A 22,893-nucleotide genomic window follows, 5' to 3' on the forward strand; every position below is an offset into this window, starting at 1 on the left:
TGGTCTCTCTCTCTCTCTCTCTCTCTCCTCCCTCTACACCTGTCTCTCTCTCTCTCTCTCTACACCTGTCCTCTCTCTCTCTCTCTCTCTCTACACCTGTCTCTCTCTCTCTCTCTCTCTCTACACCTGTCTCTCTCTCTCTCTCTCTCTCTCTACACCTGTCTCTCTCTTCTCTCTCTCTCTCTCTCTCTACACCTGTCTCTCTCTCTCTCTCTCTCTACACTGTCTTCTCTCTCTCTCCTCTCTCTACACCTGTCTCTCTCCCCTCCTCTCTCTCTCTCTCTACTCCTGCTCTCTCTCGTCTCTCTCTCTCTCTCTCTCTCTCTACACCTGTCTCTCTCTCTCTCTCTCTCTCTCTACACCTGTCTCTCTCTCTCTCTCTCTCTCTACACCTGTCTCTCTCTCTCTCTCTCTCTCTACACCTGTCTCTCTCTCTCTCTCTCTCTCTACACCTGTCTCTCTCTCTCTCTCTCTCTCTACACCTGTCTCTCTCTCTCTCCTCTCTCTCTACACCTGTCTCTCTCTCTCTCTCTCTCTACACCTGTCTCTCTCTCTCTCTCTCTCTACACCTCCTCTCTCTCTCTCTCTCTACACACTCTCTCTCTCTCTCCTCTCTACACCTCTCTCTCTCTCTCTCTCTACACCTCTCTCTCTCTCTCTCTCTACACCTCTATAGAGATGAGAGAGAGAGAGGTAGAGAGAGAGATGTAGAGAGAGAGATGTAGAGAGAGAGGTAGAGAGAGAGAGAGAGATGTAGAGAGAGAGAGAGAGATGTAGAGAGAGAGAGAGAGATGTAGAGAGAGAGAGAGAGAGGTAGAGAGAGAGAGAGGTAGAGAGAGAGAGAGAGAGGTAGAGAGAGAGAGAGAGAGGTAGAGAGAGAGAGAGAGAGGTAGAGAGAGAGAGAGAGAGAGAGAGAGAGAGAGAGAGAGAGGTAGAGAGAGAGAGTAGAGAGAGAGAGGTAGAGAGAGAGAGAGGTAGAGAGAGAGAGAGTAGAGAGAGAGAGAGGTAGAGAGAGAGAGAGGTAGAGAGAGAGAGAGGTAGAGAGAGAGAGAGGTAGAGAGAGTAGAAAGAGAGGTAGAAAGAGAGGTAGGAGAAGAGAGGTAGAGAGAGGTAGAGAGAGAGGTAGAGAGAGAGGTAGAGAGAGAGCGTAGAGAGAGAGGTAGAGAGAGAGGTAGAGAGAGAGGTAGAGAGAGAGGTAGAGAGAGAGGTAGAGAGAGAGGTAGAGAGAGAGAGGTAGAGAGAGAGAGGTAGAGAGAGAGGTAGAGAGAGAGGTAGAGAGAGAGAGGAGAGAGAGGTAGAGAGAGAGAGAGAGAGAGTAGAGAGAGAGGTAGAGAGAGAGATGTAGAGAGAGAGGTAGAGAGAGAGAGGTAGAGAGAGAGAGGTAGAGAGAGAGAGAGGTAGAGAGAGAGAGGTGAGAGAGAGAGAGGTAAAGAGAGAGAGAGAGGTAGAGAGAGAGAGAGGTAGAGAGAGAGAGAGGTAAGAGAGAGAGAGGTAGAGAGAGAGAGAGGTAGAGAGAGAGAGAGAGAGGTAAGAAAGAGAGAGAGGTAGAGAGAGAGAGAGGTAGAGAGAGAGAGAGGTAGAGAGAGAGAGGTAGAGAGAGAGAGAGGTAGAGAGAGAGGTAGAGAGAGAGAGGTAGAGAGAGAGAGAGGGTAGAGAGAGAGAGGTAGAGAGAGGTAGAGAGAGAGAGGTAGAGAGAGAGAGGGTAGAGAGAGAGAGAGAGGGGTTAGAGAGAGGAGAGAGGTAGAGAGAGAGAGAGAGAGAGAGGGTAGAGAGAGAGAGGTAGAGAGAGAGAGGGAGAGAGAGAGGTAGAGAGAGAGAGGTAGAGAGAGAGAGAGGTAGAGAGAGAGGTAGAGAGAGAGAGGTAGAGAGAGAGGTAGAGAGAGAGAGGTAGAGAGAGAGAGGTAGAGAGAGAGAGGTAGAGAGAGAGAGGTAGAGAGAGAGAGGTAGAGAGAGAGAGTAGAGAGAGAGAGGTAGAGAGAGAGAGGTAGAGAGAGAGGTAGAGAGAGAGAGAGGTAGAGAGAGAGAGAGGTAGAGAGAGAGGTAGAGAGAGAGAGAGGTAGAGAGAGAGAGGTAGAGAGAGAGAGGTAGAGAGAGAGAGAGGTAGAGAGAGAGAGGAGAGAGAGAGAGGTAGAGAGAGAGAGAGGTAGAGAGAGAGAGAGGTAGAGAGAGAGAGAGGTAGAGAGGTAGAGAGAGAGAGAGGTAGAGAGGTAGAGAGAGAGAGAGGTAGAGAGAGAGAGGTAGAGAGAGAGAGAGGTTAGAGAGAGAGAGAGGTGAGAGAGAGAGAGGTAGAGAGAGGTAGAGAGAGAGGTAGAGAGAGAGAGAGAGAGAGAGAGGTAGAGAGAGAGAGAGGTAGAGAGAGAGAGAGGTAGAGAGAGAGAGAGGTAGAGAGAGAGAGAGGTAGAGAGAGAGAGAGGTAGAGAGAGAGAGAGGTAGAGAGAGAGAGAGGTAGAGAGAGAGAGAGAGAGAGAGAGAGGTAGAGAGAGAGAGGTAGAGGAGAGAGGTAGAGAGAGAGAGAGGTAGAGAGAGAGAGGTAGAGAGAGAGAGGTAGAGAGAGAGAGGTAGAGAGAGAGAGAGGTAGAGAGAGAGAGAGGTAGAGAGAGAGAGGTAGAGAGAGAGAGAGGTAGAGAGAGAGAGAGGTAGAGAGAGAGAGAGGTAGAGAGAGAGAGAGGTAGAGAGAGAGAGAGGTAGAGAGAGAGAGAGGTAGAGAGAGAGAGAGGTAGAGAGAGAGGTAGAGAGGTAGAGAGAGAGAGAGAGGTAGAGAGAGAGAGGTAGAGAGAGAGAGGTAGAGAGAGAGAGGTAGAGAGAAAGAGAGGTAGAGAGAGAGAGAGGTAGAGAGAGAGAGAGAGAGAGAGAGAGAGAGAGAGAGAGAGGCAGAGAGAGAGAGAGGTAGAGAGAGAGGTAGATAGAGAGAGAGAGAGAGAGAGAGAGAGAGAGAGAGATATCTATCTATATATCTATATCTCTATTTATCTATATATGTATAAATAGATATAGATAGATATAGATAGATAGATCATAGATATAGATAGATATAGATAGATAGAACATAGATATAGATAGATAGATCATAGATATAGATAGATATAGATAGATAGATCATAGATATAGATAGATATAGATAGATAGATCATAGATATAGATAGATAGATCATAGATATAGATAGATAGAACATAGATATAGATAGATAGATCATAGATATAGATAGATAGATCATAGATATAGATAGATAGATCATTATTGGATGCCTTTTTTTCTTTTTTTTCTTCACGAGATGATTACCTGAGACATGCTTTAACAAACTATTTTGTGTATATAGTTTAACTCACATTTTTTAAACCTTTTTTTAATTGCAGAAAGCGGTACGACAAAGCAGAGACAGAGTATGTTAAGGCAAAGTTAGACTTACACAAGAAAACAGACTTAAAGGAGCAACTGACGGAGCACCTTTATGCTATTATACAGCAAAATGAGCTACACAAATCCATCAAGCTTGAAGAACTGATGCAACAATTGCAGCTTTGTGTCACTGACAAGGACCTAGAAATTCTGAAGGTTGAACAACACACTGTGGAAAACGTAGAATTGCAAGATATGAAAGAACATTATGGTGTAATGGAGAGTCATGAGCGAACAGTGCAATGGATGCCCACAGAAAATGGAAGTCAGAAGAATTACGATGGTATCCCGCTCAAACAAGAAATCAGGAATGAAAAAGAACATAAGCAAGATTGTAAATCAGCAAAAGAGTTACCGAATATGAAATGATGAATTGATTGTACGACTTTGTCCATGCCTCAAAAAAGGGTTATAAAGACTACACGTCCTAAAAAGGGATTGATTCACAGTATTTAAATACATATCTGTCTCTAATCACTTGGGCTAGGCTCCACCATAATCATTGCCGTCGTGAGGATAAGCAGTATAGAAAATGAATGAACAGGTTCAAATCTTCGGCTGCCATGGATAAATGTAATTTTTTAACAATGTTAATAATATGCTGAAATAATGCAGTAATCAGAGACTCATTCAATAAATAAAGTGATTTGCTTTTTGGTGTGGAGACTTCTAATATATATAGCTTTTTTTCTTCAACACAGTCTCCTAGCACACACTTCCTTCAGTGTTAACATTTTTGGACGGATGTGTAAGCCAGTCACTTTTGACTGTCACTTTCAAACTGCCTCTCATGAATTCCCTCAAGGGACCAAACTGGTCAAAGTCTAAAAGAGCTGTAAGGGAGGATGAGGGAGCAGTTCCCAGCCCACTTCTTTGATGGTCTACACAAGGGGTGTCAAATGTGCGGTCAGCGGACCGGAATTGGTTTGTGAGGAGTTCCGACCCAGGTCGCTGGATTGTTCTGCCTGGCTGGTATTTTGTAGCTTATTCATATCGTACGTACATAATTAAATGCTTTCATTTTCGACAAGGTCGCCGCAAAACAAGATGTTTGCGGAGCGCTGAGTGGCTCGTTACAACTACCAAAATGTCCCCCATTTTATCCACTGAAGACCAATACATATTAGGTTACCCCTGTCAACCAGAATTTAAAGTCCCCCTCCTGGGCCAAATGGTTTAGTTTACAAGCAAAAATTTACTCTGTAACCATGTGTAACATACTTTTAGCACCAGTATTCCCAGTAATTTTCACACAGTTCTCATTAAAATCATAAGATCCAAGATTGAACTTCAAATTTAATTCAAATTCAACAGCCTTTATTTTCATCATACACAGCTGCGTATAACAAAATTGGTGGTCCTACTCCAAGCTTTTCAAGTTTTCCCAGTAAAAAAAAAAAAAACATGAATAGTAATATAAAAGTGTAAAAAGTCACATCCCGGCTAAGTGCATTCTAAAATATTGCACAGAAGAGGGGGGCTTGCATGGGTGCAGCGGCTCTTTGCTCACCAATTTGGTGTTTTGTTTTCCAGCCCTCAGTTAAATCTCACCAGTTTGCTTACAGAGCAAAAAGGTTCTCTGTGGACGCCATCGCCGTAGCTTTAAACACAGCACTGAACCAGCTGGAGCAACATGGGAACACTACAGTTGTGGTCAAAAGTTTACATACACTTGTGAAGAACAATGTCATGGCTCTCTTGAGTTTCCAGTTATTTCTACAACTTTGATTTTTCTCTGATAGTGTTTGGAACAGATACTTTGTCACAAAAACATTGAATGGAGTTTGGTTCTTGTATGGCTTTATTATGGGTTCACAGAAAAAGTGATCAAATCTGCTGAGTCAAAAATAAACATACAGGAACACGAAATAGCAATTTTGGTGACTTAAAAAGTTGTGTCAGTGAAATGAGCATCAGCATGGTCTCTTAACTTGTGAGTGATTATGAGTGACTACAGCTGGTGACTTCTATGACTCATTTAAATAGGGCTCATTGGATGCAAATGCCCACAATGGGAAAGTCATAAGAGCTCAGCATGGATATGAAAAGCAAATGATTGACTTGAACAAGTCAGGAAAGTCACTTGAGCCATTTCAAAGCAGCTGCAGGTCCCAAGATCAACAGTGCAAACAATTGTTTGTAAGTATAAAGTGCATGACACTGTTTTGTCACTGCCACAATCAGGAACAAAACGCAAGCTATCACTTGCTGCTGAGTAAATAGGTCAGGAGGGTGAAGATTAAACCGAGAATCACCAAAAAGCAGATCTGCCAAGAATTACAAGCCGCTGGGACACAGGTGTCAGTGTCCACAGTCTAGCGTTTGGTCCCCACCTCTCTTCCTCTATTACTCAGCACTAGCTCCCCTCAAGGCTGTGTACTGAGCCCTCTTCTATACTCCCTGTACACATACGACCGCATACTGACCCACCACTAACTTCATCAACAAATTTGGCGATGACAACTGTGCTCGGACTCCTCTCACTGGGGAATGAGTCTGCTTACAGAGATGAGGTCAACAAACTGTCTTTGTGGTGTTTGGTGAACAGTCTCACACTAAACACCACGAAAACTAAAGAAATAATCCAGGATGTTCGCAAACACAGCACAGATCTGACCCCACTCCTCATAAATGCAGTATGCGTAGACAGGGTCCAGTCCTTCAAATTCCTGGGGGTCCACGTCACGGACAAGCTCCCCTGCTCTACCAACACCACGAAAGTGGTGAGGAAGGCCCAGAAACGACTCAGTGGAGAGCATCCTGGCATACTGCATTACAGTGTGGTACGCTGTAAGCACGGCAGCAGACAGAAGGGCCACGCAGAGTGATCAACACCGCCCAAAAGATCATTGGCTTCTCTCTGCCCTCACTGGAAGACATTGCTATTCCTCGCTACCTCATCAAGAACATTGTCGGTAACCCATACCACCCTGGTCACAACATGTTCCAGCTGCCATCAGGACTCAACTTGCGTTAGCATGACACACAATCCCTTCTGTGCAATAACTTCAGGGTGTGCAATAACAATGTGCAATATTCTAGAATTTACCTAAACAGGATGTGACTATATTTTTACATTACTTATTTATGTTCTTTTACTGGGAAAACGCACTTTGTGGAGTAGCACCACCAAATTTGTTATACGCAGCTGTGTATGAAGACAATAAAGGCTTTTTATTTGATGTGATTTGAACTGCATCACTGAACTTTGGGCCTAAAGTGGAAAATCACTTCAAAATGCTCATCCTGCAGTCCGGTAATAAACCTATTTCCTATTAAATTGATCTCACTCTTTCTTAACCTGCCACAGAAGTTGTATTTTCAGATCTGCGACAAACAACATTCATTCATTCATTTCTCTTTTGTATCATTTATCATAATGAAGACACAATTAAAATTTTGTGATTGATGTGTCTGCACACTTTAATAAAATTAGCTTTTCTCAATTTGAATTGTCTTAATACACCAATAATCACAAATCACAATATTCTTACTTATTACATCACTATAGTTTGTGAAAATCTAAATTCCTGATCAGTCAAAAGGAAGTCTACTAGCTGGTGTTCTATTATGATAATTGCTTCATAAAATGAGATGGGACGAGAGATTTCTACCCATTATCCACTTCAACATCAAAAGATAAAAACAATTGGTAGTTAATTTCAGAAATGAAATGTCAGGTTACATATCAAATCATTTTGGATATACATAAAAGTGTTAACTAAATTCTTGTTTAGTTCGGGATCCTCCTCTGCCTCTCTCGAAGGTCAGGAACAACGACACCATTCCTCCCTCTGTGCATCCCTACTTGAATAATTGAATTAGCTTTGCAAAGGTGTTACCAAAAGCAAAATGAACCTAAAGTCAGTAAAGTTCAAAAGAAGAGTTAAAGAAAAAAGGCAAAAAAAATCAAATGAAGATAGCCTACAACACCAATCACAATAATGAAAAAAAATCGGATTTATAACAGTCCACTCATTAAACTTTAAAGCATTTTAAATAGGCTTCAAATGTTTCCACTTTCTACAATAGTTCAGTTCAATTTAACATGATAAAAAAAAGTTTAAATTCACAAAAATGTATTGTCAACATGTAAATGTACTTTAAGGATATTCATCCTCTATTTCCACTTGATATCAAAAATCAAAGCTACATGACAGTCAATCTTGATCAGAGTGGAGCTCCATGCAAGATACCACCTCAGGGGCCTCAATGATCCAAAGGTCAGGAATCAACCCCAGAACTACACGAGAGAACTTGGTCAATGACATGAAAAGAGTTTGGACGGACAAAGTAAAGGTTGGCAATACAATAAGACATTATGGTTTGAAATCATGCACAGCAGGAAAGGTTCCCCTCTTAATAACAGTAGGTCAACACCTGTCTCAGGTTGGTCAATGACCATTTGGATGACACAGAGGAGTTATGGGAGAAAGTTTATTGTCAGATGAGAACAAAAAAACTTTGTATATATTGTCATATTTCCACTAACTGTATTTTATGAAGACCACCCCTGCTGTGAAGCATGGAGGAGGTAGCGTCATGCTTTAGAGGTGTTTTTAAACACAACAACTGCATTTTGTTAAGGAGAGGATGACCAGGGTGGTGTATTGTGAGCATTTAAGAAGGATCGTGGATATGTCTCATCCATGACAATGACCGGAAGTACGCAGCCAGGAAAACCAGAGTGGCTCCGTAAGAAGCAAGGTGCTGGTGTGGCCTAGCCAGTCTCCAAAGCTAAACAGAACCTAAATAGAATATCTTTGGAGAGAGCTCATTTTTTGTTTCTTGGCAACATCCCAGAAATCTGACTGAGCTATAGAAATTCTATCTGGAGGAGCAGGCAAAAATCCACTCTGCAATGTGTGCAAACCTGTTGAAAAAGTATAGGAAACATTTGACCTCTGAAATTGCAAACAAAGGCTACAGTACCAAATATTAGCATTGGTTTTCACAGGTGTTAAAATACTTATCACGCAAATAAATTGTTGAATAAACTTGCAGAAGAGAACTTGTAATATTACAGGGTGTTGCAATACTGAACTGAATGCAACAATTTTCTTGGTGTTGCTTTTTGTTAATACTATTGGCAGTTATAGACTACCAGAAAGCAGTGGGTTCTTTTGTGAATTTGATTAAAATTTAAATATGTTTCCATAATTACATTCACATAAACATCAAAATAGACAGAGGGTTTTAAACATAACTGTTGATATTCAAATGACAAAAGAAAATTACTCCAAGCGGCACACAGACAGTAATTATAGTGAATATGTTTCGTTGTAATAAAGTGAAAGTTTGGTGTGTACATCAAGCTATTCCATTGGTTATTCAAATAAGGCTGCAAAATCTCCATCTATGAGGCCATAACTGATGTACTCAAATTGCTTGAAAGAGTTTAGTGGGCGAAAGCAGTCATTTGTCTGGCAGTTGAATTTCTTTTGACCTCTTAAAAAATTCTCAGACCTAATCTATATTGCTGGATCAGTATTTGTGTTAACAAGATTCCATGTCAAGTGTGAAGAGCTGGTGTAGTTAAAAAGCTGTTCATCTGGTCGAAAGCCATAAGCGCTGACCGGACGATCGGTTGGACCGTGACCTGCGGTGGAAAACTCGTCTGGGACACTGGTAGAAATAAAAGAATAAAAAAAGAATGTTTTAAAAATAATTTAATTTGCATTTACCATTTGTATTTTTCATCAATACTTTGTAAGATATTTACTTTAAAAATATAACCAATGCAATTTTAGGGTTCATATGCAACATAGTTTGGACTGCACCCTACCAAGTGGGGCAGTATGAAATACTATTGGCAGAAAGGTATGGGCACACCTCCATACCTCCAAGGTATTCCTGAAACATGGCAGGTTTAAACTACCAAAATGTTGATGTTTAGTTTCAACTAGGATGGGAACTCAACAACATTAGTTGGAATTTAATTACAGAGGTACCTTGAAATATGAGCTTAACACGTTCCCGGACTGAGCTCGTCAAATCAAAAATTCCCATAGATATGAACTAAAACACATTAATTTGTTTCAAAACCTCTGAAAAATGCAGGATATTGGAATGAAAAAAACATTTTATTTGTTCTAATTTGCCATCTATTAACAGAGTAACAAACTAGAGGTTATGATGTTTAATAGTATTAAAACTAGATGGATTTTGCAGAGGTGAGAGAGAAGCAGAGAGGGAAAGAGAGCGAGAGACATTTTGCATGGCAACGCGCTCGTAACATAACTAACAAATTTAAATTAACTTGGATTACGATACCGACACACTCAAAAATAGGTTTAATCTTACCTTACACTAAATTTAATTCTAATTTTATTTAAACTTTTTATACCTTTTTTCTCCTCCACTCGGACTCTCAGATGCAGTTTTTAAAAGGAACCTATCAAGGATTGTTTGCTTTTGTCTTCCCTTCAAAATGTTCCGAAAATGATGCACACAGATGTCCTCACAATAGGATAATGTATGACCGCTTACCAACGGGAAATAGTATACTGCTCTCGTATTGGCGAGCAACCTCCGACACGTGTTTACCATTTTGCACTGACTAGCGGGGAAAAAAACAAAAACAAAAAAACAACGCTCCACCCAGTGCTCGTAGAGACATTTACACGAGAGAGTTGCGGAGAGATGATGTTCTCAAAGGCAGCCTCTGATGATGACAATTCATTTCTACAAAACACTGATGTTAATTTTGTCCTTAGTCATCCATTTTGGGAATCCTGCACAATTTCTGCCTCCATTTTACTTTACTTGCTAAGACCATCCAAAGCACTTTGGCTATTTCCTCGACATTTGTGCATATTAGAAATTCTTCTCTATAAAGCCATCCAAACCCAAAGAGGACTCACAGTTTAAATGTTTTACTTGTTTACCACCCCTGGTGTAGAACCTTCAATATAAATAGTTTATTTTTAAAAGTGCATCCAACACAATTAGATTAGATTAGATAACTTTATTCATCCTGTACTTGGGAAATTGTACTGTCAGAGTAGGAACAGGGTGAGAATACAGACACCAAAAAGGCAAAATTACTCTCAGGAGTGTCCAATACCTTCCCAAAAACGATTGGCCCAGTTCTCCATTCTTAAAATTAGCGTAGAACTCTGGACTGATCGCACCATCTGTTGAGATAATCCCATCTGTAGATGAAATTCAAAAAGAGAGATTAAAATACTAATAGAACATGAGAAACACATTAGATTGCATTGACTTCTTTATTAACTTGGATTATGATGCATACACACTCAAAAATAAATTTAATCTAACCTTACACTAAATTTAATTCTAATTTCATTTTAAATTTCTTTTCCCGGTTTGTCTCTATTTGCACCACCTCTACCCTGTCTTTCAGATGCAACCTATCGAGGGTTGTTTGCTTTTGTCTTTCCTTCAAAATATTCCGAAAATTATGCACACAAATGTCCCCACATTAAGATAACGCACGACCACTTGCCAATTTGTAATTCCAATTTGTAATAATTTGTAATGGTTGATGAGGGTGGAAGTTCCTTGTTGCTGTCCCACTGCCTCTCGGTGGGACTTTCATATTTTTTAAAGCATACACTGAACACACACAATCCCATTACGGTTTTAGGGATGTTGGTGGCGTGATAGTTTTCTCGTCTTCATTCTGAGGGCTGGTTATGGGGGTGCGGATGGGGAATCCCCTGGGTGGCCTGGTGGTGTCCCTTTTGCCAGAGCTGCTGGTTGCATGATATGTTGCGCTCGCTCAGCCCCTTCGATGGCAAGGATGGTACACAAGCCCCCTCGTGGTCCCTGCACCAGGTTATCTAGCACTCTCCAGCATAGCGAACACATCAGAATTGGTTCATGCATGACTATGTGCATGTACCGTATTTTCATGACTGTAAGGCGCACTAAAAAGTCTTAAATTTTCGACTAGACTAGAATCGACATGGCGCCTTATAATGCAGAGCGCCGTGTGTATGCGCCGAGTTCCAAAGCCTGACTGAGAGCACTTCTGGCCGACATGCTTGTTATATAGAGAAAAGGTGGACGTTGGTGGGGTCATGCATGCGGAGGGTGTGTGTGTAAGAAGACGCTAAAGGCACGCCCCTAACAGGAACCAGTATATAGCGTGAGTATAATACAAAGAGACATGCTTACAAAGTTCAGTTCAAACTTCAATCCATCAATTATGCGGGGAACATGGAAAAAGAGCAGCCGCGAAGTAATTTAACATCAATGAATCCATGTTTCGCAAATGGAGGAAGCAAGAGAACGAGTTTCGCCAAGTCAAGAAGAAAAAGCTGAGTTTCCGTGGAAACAAGGCGAGGTGGCCCGACTTGGAAGGCCAACTGGAGTGGTGAAAACCAAGTCATAAAATAAACTCTGGGCTTGCCGTCATTTCCGGAAGCTTAACTAAACAACCCCAACCGCTGGACATCGGCATCAAATGGGCATTCAAAGCTAAGTTGCGAGCGGCATGGGAACAATGATTGACAGGTGGCAAACACAGCATTAAGAACATTGGGAGGCGGCGCCGAGCTAGTTACGCCACTATTTGCGAATGGATTGTGGCCGCTTGGACTAACGTGCCTGCTAACCTGACTAGATAATATAATTTGTATCTGAATAAGGGTGTTTGGAAGAGAGATTGTTTGGTTTATAAAGGATGCAGCCGGGGCGGGAAGTGCAAATTAATCCCCCCGCAAGGACCAATCAGCGGTTAAGTCGTGACGTCAAATTAAACGTCATCGCGAGATCTCGTGGGGCTTAATTGACGTTCTATTGTTCAGCTGTGTGGTCAAGACACACGGTAAGTTTTTAAGTTTTATTGTTATCCTCAAATTTAACTTTGTGTTGGCAATAGATGTATGGTGTTATATCTTTTTTTCCCCTTGGTGGGTCAAACAATATTACACAAAACTCCTTATAAAATATCAGACTTGCTATTCACTATTTTTCCAATCATTTGCAAGATGGCGGCGCGCACGGGTGCAGCGGCTCACTGCTCTCCAGTAAATGTGTCTGGCCTGGGAAGACGAACTTGTGGAGAAGCACTATACAATTTCGTCATACGCTGCTGAGGGTATGATGACTACTAGGCTTTTTGTCAAGTCAATGATGACGACAATGCCTATGTCTGATTTTCATTTCACTGTTTTTCGAGCTTTTGCTAAAGCCGGCATCATTTATATGGAGCCACTTTGCAATGTGAGTGACCATGAACATGAAGAAAGGGAACCCGGCGTTTTTGATGAATCATTTGCACAATTGTTCCATTTGTCCACAGAAAATGGGGACTTTGATGGATTTGTGGGTGATGATTGATTAAAAAAACGTGAGTACATTTTAAAATGGCTAAATTGTTTTGCTTCCGTTGCCTTTTAAAAAACATGTTTTTACCGTGTGTCCGTATGTTTAAGCTGGTGTATGTTTTGCCATGCCTGGCTGCATGCATTAGTGCAGTGTGCCTTGTGTGTGTATCAAATACAGAAATAGCACTTGTTACCGAGAATGCGCCTTTAAATGCGGTACGCCATATAGTCACGAAAAATACGGTAAATTAAACTGGCAGTCCCAGGATTAGTAATCAGGGAGCTGAGAGTACGATGTCAATTTATTAACACGTGCAGTGTTTACAGTGTTAACTACACTTCCAACACTTAGATGTAGTTCCTTAATACAGGCCTTTTTTCCCTAATAGTCAACTATGACAATTCAGATGTGTCAATAATACATCATTTAAACAATGAAAGACATATCTTATTATTACAACTCTTTCACCCTCCCCCTCACTGCAACCTTGGTATCATCTTTGGCCAAAACATCTCTTGGGAGCACCACATCCATCATACATCCCACCAAAACAGCCTTTTTTCACCTCAAAGACATATCTTGTCTGGGCCCCCACTGTTTAACTGCTAATCAAATCCTAATCCATGTATCATTACATTTCTCCGTAATTACACCAATAGCATTCTCCATGGAATAGCCCCCAAACCCCATCACAAAATTATAATACATTCAAAATTACGCTTCTCTTTTGCTAATCCTTGGCCCCTCTTGTAAAACATCACACTCCTGCCCTTTAAAATCTCCCTTGGACCTCTGTCCAAAACTGCATCAACATTAATCTCCACCGACTCACACATGAAGCCATCCACCAAGTCCTCCTCTGTTACCTCACAGACATGCCCCACCCCTACACCCATCCTTGCAGCCTTTGATCGTCCAATGCTCATCTACCCATCCCTGACACCAAACTGGGGTCACACAACTTTCTTCACTGGTGCCACTACAATATAGAATTCACTCCGCATTCATGTTTGCAACGGCTCTGCATCATTCTGTAATAACTTTGCAGTATAGACGACGGAGCCAACTTGCATGCGTGCTGTAGGCTGCTTTATTGACACTCACAGACAGCCTTTTAACCCGTCAACATCCGGGTCACTCGGTAATACGTGATGACTATCAGGTGGCGATGGTTAAGCCCACCATTATAGAAACAATATATTACACTCCTCCCCCTTAAACTATGAAGTCCCCCTTAAGAATTAACACTTACTTCAAAAATTGTACCAACATTATTACTGCTAACACCACCATTAGACCCACTATTTCCGTCTTGGACATCTCCATCTCAGGAACTCTTTTTCACATTTTTGTAGGAACCGGAAATCTTTTATTTCAGGAACCACGTTCCTCACAACTGATCGATCACAGATTCAGTCGCTTCGGAGGTGCTCTTACTCTTACTGGGTACCTGCCCCCAAACACCTCAGGGGAACTGACCGCTGGGTGGTCCTTGTGTAACTGTTCTGTCACAGGTCACTAAGCCGGGTGAAGGTGTTACCTGTGTCTCTTTAGCCTCCATATGTTTCAAAGGTGTCTCTTCCGGTAGTACGGGCTACCACCTACTGCTTCAGGTGTGCCTTTCCTCTCCACATCTGCATGAACCACCACCGCTATTTGTTCGTGACGTCCAGCTGCTCATCTGGATTAAGCAATGTCTCTGGTCTGGATGGTTGGTTGTACAGCAGGCGGTCTATGTGGACTGTGCCTCGGCTCACTCCATTCCACACTATGTAGGTGACTGGTCCGAGTCTCTTTTCCACTATTCCTCTTGTCCACCTCTCCTTTCCTCCACGGAAATTCCGGATCAGGATTGAGATACCCTCAGACAGATGTCTCAGCTTGGAGGCGGTTTTATCATGGTAAGTCTTCTGCCTTTGTTGTTTCGCTTCCACCACCCGAGCGAGATCTGGCTGCAGTATTCTGAACCTGGTCCTGATTTGACATTTTAGAAACAGTTCTGCTGGAGCACATCCCGCAACACTGTGTGGTGTACTCCTGTATGCTATCAGGAAGTTAGCTAGCCGGTGCGGCATTGTTATGATGACATTTTGTTTCCTTTCATTAAGCACTTGTTTGGGCAATGATGCTTTCACTGTCTGAACCGCTCGCTCTGCAGCTCCATTGGAAGCGGTATGGTAAGCCGGTACCAAAGTTTGTTTTATCCCATTGCTCAGCAGGAATGTTTTGTACTCCGTGACGTGAATTGAGGACCTTTGTTGGAAACCATCTCCTCAGGAAGACCGTAAGACAAAAAGATATTTCGCAACACCTCAATCACTTTGGCTGCGGTGGTTGTTGCCATGGCTATGACTTCAAGCCATTTGGAATAACTGTCCACTACTACTAAAAAATGGTGTTGACCTTTTGTGGCAAAGTCAATATGTACTCATTGCCAAACTCTAATCGGCCACTGCCAGCAGTGTAGAGGTGCTGCTGCGGGTAGCTTCCTCACACTGACAGGCCTCACATTGTTGCACAGTATATTCTATGTCACTGTCCAGCTGCGGCCACCACAAGTAGCTCCTGGCCAAGGCCTTAATCCTGCATCCTCCAGGGTGTCCTAGATGAAGATCCTGCAGTAGTCGCTCTCGGTGTGCTGGTGGAATGATAACTGGAATTCCCCACAATATGCATCCTTGTTCCACAGACAGTTCATTTTTCTGGGAAAAGTATGGGTTGAGTCTCTCGTCCTGGTTATGACTTGGCCATCCAGACTGGGTCAACTCCAGTACTTTGCACATGACTGTGTCCTTGAGAGTGCTCTTTGCAATCACCGTAGCCTGCACGGGAAGCTCATCCACTACTGCGAAATAGAAGATGCTGTTTTCCTCCGCTGTGTTATCCTTCTCCTTCCCCGGCAGTCTAGATAAGGCATCTGCATTGGCGTTTTCCGCCGACATTCTGTACTCGATATTGTAATCATAAGCCATCAGTCTCAGCGCCCAACGCTGCATTCGCAGAGAAGCTAAAGTTGGGATTTCCGACTTTGGTCCCAAAATTGCCAGAAGTGGCTTTTGGTCAGTTATTAAACTGGACTTGCCGCCATATAAGTATTTGTGAAGTTTGGTCAGGCCAAAAATTATGGCCAAAGCCTCATTCTCTATCTGGCTGTATTGTCTTTCTGCCTCCGTCAATGTAAGTGACGCAAACGTGATCGGTTTCTCCCCCCATCTTCCATTATGTGAGACATGACTGCCCCTATTCCATAAGGGGATGCATATGATGCTAGCTTGTCTCAGGGGTTTCTTGGTGTCATATTGAACGACTACTGACTTTTTTACCAACTGTTCCTTTGCATCCTTGAATGCCGCTGCACATTTAACTGTCCTTTCCCACTCAACTTCCTTCCTTAGCAGTTGATGTAGCGGCTGCAGCAGTGTCGACAGATCCTTCATGAACCGACCATAATAGTTCAATAGTCCTAGAAAAGACCGCAGCTCTGTGACATTTTAGGCCAGGGTGCATTAACGATGGCTGCAATTTTCATCTCAGTGGGCTGCAATCCCTCCTTATTTATCAGGTGCCCCAGGTATTCTACTTTCCCCCGCATTAATTCACATTTGGCTCTTTTCACTCTCACCCCGTAGCTTTCCAGACGGCTCAGTACCTCCTCCAGATTCCTCAGGTGCTCCGCCCTTGTTTTCCCTGTGACCAATATGTCATCCAAGAAACAGGTTACGTGCTCCAAACCTTGGAGCATCTGGTCCATCATATTCTGAAATATAGAAGGCGCATGGACACTCCGAATGGGAGTCTACGGTAAAAATACAGTCCTTTGTGAGTATTTATCGTTAAATACTTTTGAGTCTTTTTCCAACTTCAGCTGTTGGTAAGCGTGTGACAAGTCTAATTTGCTGAAAAGAGTGCCCCTAACTAGGGTGGCAAAAAGCTCTTCAACGTTTGGTAGTGGATAGGTCCCTTCTTCCACAGTCTGATTAACTGTGACCTTATAGTCCCCGCACATATGAATTGACTTGTCTGCTTTGGGCACTACCACTATTGGCACAGCCCACTGACTACGTTCTTTCCTTGAGATAATGCCCACCTTTTCCAGGCGATTCAACTCATTCACCACTGCATTTTTTAGTGCATCAAGTGCTGGCCTGGCCTTCCTGCTTTTTGGTTTTACTGTAATGTTAGCCTTAAAATCACAAATCGCGCCTAGCTCCTCAGAAAACACTGCTTTGTCTCTGCAACACTGCCTCTACATCTGAATAGTCACCTCCCCGCGCTGGTCTAACTGAAAGATGCTTGCCCAGTCTAGTTTTAAAATTTTGAGCCAGTTACAGCCAAGGAGGGCAGGTTTGTCTTACCATTACCACATCGTAGATCACCACTCTGATTCCCATATCTTAACAGTTACTTGTCCCATCAAAAGAATGTTCTCCCCGGAAAAGGTCGACAGCTGCACTTTACTTACTTTTAATGGCCGATGCGAGAGATGCCTCCTATATATTCTTTCAGAAACAAGTGTTACAGCAGCTCCTGTGTCAAGCTGCATTTTTAGAGTTCCTTCTAATTTTAACTGTACTTTCATTTTCTTCTTGCAACTTCCCACTGTATTTGCGGGATGCATGGCATTCAAGGGATATGACCCAACAAATTCATCATCAACATTTCCTGTTGTCTCACTTATATTTTCAGTTGCATACCGTGTGTGTCCTTGCTATATTTTGTTTTACACATCCTTGCTATGTGCCCTACTCTGGAACATTTGTAGCATTTCTCTAATTTAAATCGGCATACTTGAGCTTCTTTTTAACGGTACTCGGACGTTGGGTCGCCGGACGTTTGGTCGCCCAGACGTTTGGTCGCCGGACGTTTGGTCCTCGGTCTTTTGGTCACCAGTCAAATGGTGACAGAGTAAGTACTGTTGAAAACAACTCTCAACAAGAGTTTAATAACTAAATATCTACTGTTGAAACCAGCTCTCAAAATTATATTATTGAGAGTTTAATATCTAATTATCTACTGTTGAGAGAGTTTAATATCTAATCATCTACTGTTGATTCTGTCATCATTTGACTGGCGACCAAAAGACCGGGGACCAATGGGGACCAAACGTCCGGGGACCAAACGCCCGGGGACCAAACGCCCGGGGACCAAACGTCCGGGGACCAAACGTCCGGCGACCAAACGTCCGGCGACCAAACGTCCAGCCAGGCCTTTTAACCCATCAACATCCGGGTCACTCGGTAATACGTGATGACCATCAGGTGGTGATGGTTAAGCCCACCGTTATAGTATCAATATATTACACATTCAAATCACTCTTTACAAGTATAGTTTCGGTCGTCTGTCAATGTATAGATACTTATGCTTTTTTAAAAATAATTTTTTCATCATTTTATTATTAAAGTGTCTTTGAAAAATTCTTGGGGGCTCATTTTGGCCTCAACCGTAAATTTGAGGGGTATCTATTTAAGTATAACTGTCAGGTTCATTAATAATTACCTTCGTCCGTAATTATCAATAACTGCAGGAAGACATCTTATTCAATTATTGACATTTAATTAAATAGAAATGGATACAACAATGGGTAAAAGCCTCCGAAGGGGAGAGTCAGCAAGTGTCACCTTACAACTTCCGAACGTCTCCTCGAATAGACGTTTTCGTCCCATTCTTATGGTCACAAGTTACAGAGTTGTTGATCATTCCATCACGTATGAGTAAAAACAACATCTGGGACTACAATAACAATCAAAGTATTTTACTAATAACAAAAACAGGGACTAGACCTAACAACATTTAGATTAGAGTAATTATACAACCTCCTTGACCTAAGAATCATATAATATAATCATAATCATATAATCGTTACATACAGAAAAACCCGAAGTGTACGGTTACATAACGATAACAATATTCTTGTTATTGTCCGAATAGCCCTGTCCTTGTCACCAAGGGCCCACCAAATCTCAAGGACCCAGATTGGGTGGATTGTTTGTATAACCATCCTGGAACAGGCTGTCTAGGTTAAAGATGACTTGGTGTGACCTCAAGACTTTTGAAAAACAGAAAGAGAATGATTTAACAAAGTAATGAATTAATACAAAGAAAAGAAAGAGATTGATTTAATAAAGAAATGAATTAATATAACTATTATAATAATAAAACAGAATAAACCCAACAATAACTTATTTGAAAATGATAATTTTAATTAATTATTTAATTTTATTTTGCAGTTTCTTTCTGTGCTGAAAACTGGTTGCTTATAGAAAAGTAAAAGTACATATGTTTGTCTTAACCTGATAAATAACTATCTTTACCAGTCCCGTTTATCATTCTGGGCAATAATTGTCTCCCCACCTTTTCAGGAATATTATTTCTCAAAGAAAAACAATACAAGTACCTGCACTGTATAAAAGATCAGGTCTTTCTACAATGTCTCTGTTTTCAATGAAGGAGTCACCATCTCCATAAAGTAGAGACTCTCCTGTCTCATCCATCTGCCGATTCTCCACCATCTCAAGCCACTGGCAATTGTACCAACGGAACTTTTCATTCTGGATTCTTTTCCCCCACTCTTCGTCATACTCCTGGAAATTAAAAAAACAACAACAAGAGTACATTAATTAAAACAGCTTTTGTACATATATGGTACACAGAGAACAACTCAAATGAGACTAGCTCAGTGCTTCTCAAATAGTGGGGCGCGCCCCCCTGGGGGGGCGTGGTGTGATACCTGGGGGGGCGCGTGTAACCCCGGGGAACAGGATTTTATTTGGCCGTACTAGAATAAAGTGTAATTGCGCATCCACTACAGTAGCTGGCAGTGGCGCTCTCATTTATTTTTTATTTCAGGCATTGATGCACTTGAAATCTTTTCTGTTGCAGACTTAAAACAAGATTTAATAAAGTTATTCTTTGTAAGTTTGCCTGTATTTCTTTCTTTTTTCCTTTTCTTTAATGTTGATAAGGATAAAATGTTGTACTTATAACAATTTTATAAAATGATTTTATTTATAGTCACGGTGGGAAGTGGGGGGGGGGGGGGGGGCGCGAATAGTTTTCTTCTTGCTAGGGGGGGGGGGCTAACAGAAAATAATTGAGAAGCACTGGACTAGCTTGTTAAACAACATCATCAGGCTATTTGATGTTGATGATGACGACAAAGCTTATGTCCGATTATTATTATATTAAACAAGCTTACACCGTGACTTGACCCTAATGTCAGCACTAGACTGTGAACCCGACTATGAACTGTAGGTATTTGTTTTAATATACAGTCGTACCTCTACCCTTGAATGTAGGAAAAAATAGGAAATACAGGAAATTCAGGTTCGAAAAGCTTTGATGGCAGACTTTTGTTCTAAGATACGAAAAAAAAAGTTACAAAATCAAACATTCCCCAAAACGTAACTAAACCTAATTTTACCTTTATAAGTTGTATGTTTACGTGCATGTGTACTTATGTTTACTCAGCTGCCAAAAGTTTGCGTCCTTTCTCCTAACCTACTCATTCGCAATTACGTCTCATTGAAAAATGTCTTTGGGTTTCTAATCAATATTGATGGCTTTAGAAATAATTTTATTTTTTGCATAAATGCATATATCTACATGCATATTTTATATAAAATTGGTACTTGTATGATTTCTAGATGTGGTGACTCTGTGAGATTTGATCCACAAAGTGGCCATGTATTACTGTATATTCCCATTTTTAAACACTTTACATTATTTTGATTGTGCTTGTGCTGCTGCAATGACTGCATTTTCACTCTATCAGGTAAATAAACAATCATTGCATTTTATTGCATTTTTGAAAAAAATCACAAAGTATAACTTAACCTCATGTACTAATTCCATGTTTACTAATCAGAAAATGAAAAAAATAAGAACAATTTTACAATAATGACCAATAACAATTACTGGAAAGAAAACTGAAAGAATGAATACTCAATTACTTAGAATCTATAATAATTATAAAAATAATTTACAGCCTAATCAGTTCTAAATATTGCACAAATGGCATATAACTCAATTTTTTTCATTCATTCATTTTCTGAAACATTTATCTCACAAAGGTCGGGTGAGATGCTGTCCTAGCTGACTACATGCAGCAGGGTAGGGACATCCTGAATTGGTGGCTAGCCAATCTCAGACATAAAGACATAAAACCATTTGTGCACTCACTGATGTTCACTTTTGTGAGATACTGTAAATATGAAATAGGTGAAATGTCATTTTTGTTCTGTCCTTATTAAATCTGATGAAAAGCATTGATTTGATTCAAAATGACAACTGTAATCCTTCACTTCGTGGCTCCAGTACATAGCATTTTTTTATATTACTGTATATACTCGCATATAAGCTGCTTTTGTCGGACAAATAATGATGACTGAATCAAGGGTACGGCTTCTATGCGCATAAAAACACGACATGCTAGAAAACTGCAAATTGACACCGCGATACGATGACTTTACTTCAAGATGGTGCCGTTGCCTCAGCGTGTAACGTCACGAACTCGGCCGATACTCTCATTTATTTCCAAATAGAGAAAATATTAACAGGTAAAACACTGAACATTTTTTGTGACGTCTATAAATGATATTTATAAAAAAAAAAGGTACCTATCTTGCATAAAACGTGAAAAACACAAGTTCTCACTGCTTGCTCGGGGCACAGCCCTCTCACGTAGGTCCCGCGCAGCCATCTTAGCAAGCGTGCTGCCGTCTAAACCTGACTGTCCAAACCTGAGTAGCCTTGATTTTGAAATAAAACTAGATTCAACTTTGAATGTTATAAATTTCCCATGTTTTCAATTGTTTTCATCAAAAGGCAGGTTATATATATTTTTTCGTTCAGGCACTTAGGCGGACAGCTTGGTGGTGTAGTCTTTACTAGAGAGCACCGTGTTCCAGTGGAGTTTAATTTAGTGTTCATCAAAGTTGAATGGAATGTGTTGTCAAAGAACAATGCTCTACATTGTTAATTACTTGGATTTGATATAAAAGAAGCTGAAGAATCATCTGTGTGCCTACGTCTTGCTCTCTAACCGGAGTATCTGGTAGATGAGGTGTCACAGCGCTATCAAATAACATCGCAACGCTAAGCTAATTTGCTAATATTGATTTTTTCTATTGTATTTCTTGTTTGAAAGTGACAACTATTGGAGTAATATATACCAACTAAAGAATTAAGATATTTTGACATTAGAAGCAATATGGCTGCCACATCTTGAACTTCTCGTAAGAAAATTGTAATTTCTGTCATTAGAAAGCATCAGGTTCTCATCAAGATAGACTTATTTCCTTTTTCAAATTGAATAATGTGATATTATGCATTTACAGGCATATTAACTTTTTGATATTTACCCTAATGATGTGCTTTTGATTCATACATTATCTTAGAAATACCACTTGTGATGATTTTTTAAATGATTGTTTAGAAAATGCCAGTTTTTATGCATTCAGTCATTCATTTTCTGAACCACTTTATCCTCATTAGGGTCGTGGGGATGCTGGAGCCTATCCTAGCTGACTTCGAACCAGACACAGGGGAAACTCTGAATCGGTGGCCAGCCGATTGCACGGAACAAGGTGATGGACAACCATTCACACTCGTACTTAGGGGAAATTTAGAGTGTACAATACCATGCATGTTCTTGGAATGTAACAGGAAACCAGAGTACCCGGAGAAAACCCATGCATGCCCGGGGGGAACATCCCAACTCCCAACAGGTGGACCGATCTGGGTTTCAACCCAGGACCCCAGAGCTGTGAGGACGACGTGATAAGCACAGATCCGCCGGGCCACCTATAGTTTTTATACTGGTCATATATTTGATATAGTTTCATATAGTATTTTGTTGAATTTATCTGCCACACCTTAAAGGTCAGTCCATGAAAATATTGTCCGACATTAAACCGGTCCGTGGGCAAGAGGGACCACTGCTCGAGTACATCCTTCTAAAGGATTATTAGGATGAATGTTAAAGTCACTCGAAAAAACACAATCAAAGTTCATGCAGTCAGAACACATTGTTTTGGTCAACGCCTCGAACAACCTTGAATTGTATTTTTTTTGTCACAGACACAGTTGCACTCTATACAAATACACCATTTTAATCTTGGAACACATTAGTTCATTTGAACCGCTTTATCCTCACATGGGTCTCACTGGGTGCTGTAGCCTATCCCAGTTGACTTCAGCCC

At 41.2% G+C, this 22,893-nt stretch overlaps 2 protein-coding genes across 2 annotated transcripts in view; one reads left to right on the plus strand and one right to left on the minus strand.

Annotated features, from left to right (window-relative positions):
- Nucleotides 1-1,530: 1,530 nt before the first annotated feature.
- gorab (golgin, rab6-interacting) lies at nucleotides 1,531-4,070 on the plus strand (the record flags this gene model as incomplete). Its single annotated transcript, XM_077717928.1, is given in 2 exon segments — nucleotides 1,531-1,599; nucleotides 3,347-4,070. Coding segments are annotated over 2 exon segments (489 nt in total), but the record flags the coding sequence as incomplete, so codon positions are not given.
- Nucleotides 4,071-7,375: 3,305 nt separating this feature from the next.
- The window catches only part of kifap3a (kinesin-associated protein 3a), an 86,160-nt gene continuing 70,642 nt past the window's right edge, over nucleotides 7,376-22,893 (minus strand). The window contains exons 18-20 of the mRNA XM_077716305.1: nucleotides 19,089-19,275; nucleotides 10,464-10,551; nucleotides 7,376-9,022 (exon numbers count right to left, since the gene is read on the minus strand). Of these exons, the coding sequence (XP_077572431.1) occupies nucleotides 8,869-9,022; nucleotides 10,464-10,551; nucleotides 19,089-19,275 (429 nt within the window). The 3' untranslated portion in view covers nucleotides 7,376-8,868. The remainder of the gene's footprint in view (nucleotides 9,023-10,463; nucleotides 10,552-19,088; nucleotides 19,276-22,893) is intronic.

This window comes from Stigmatopora nigra, chromosome 5 (assembly GCF_051989575.1).
Source record: "Stigmatopora nigra isolate UIUO_SnigA chromosome 5, RoL_Snig_1.1, whole genome shotgun sequence".
Taxonomy (NCBI): domain Eukaryota; kingdom Metazoa; phylum Chordata; class Actinopteri; order Syngnathiformes; family Syngnathidae; genus Stigmatopora; species Stigmatopora nigra.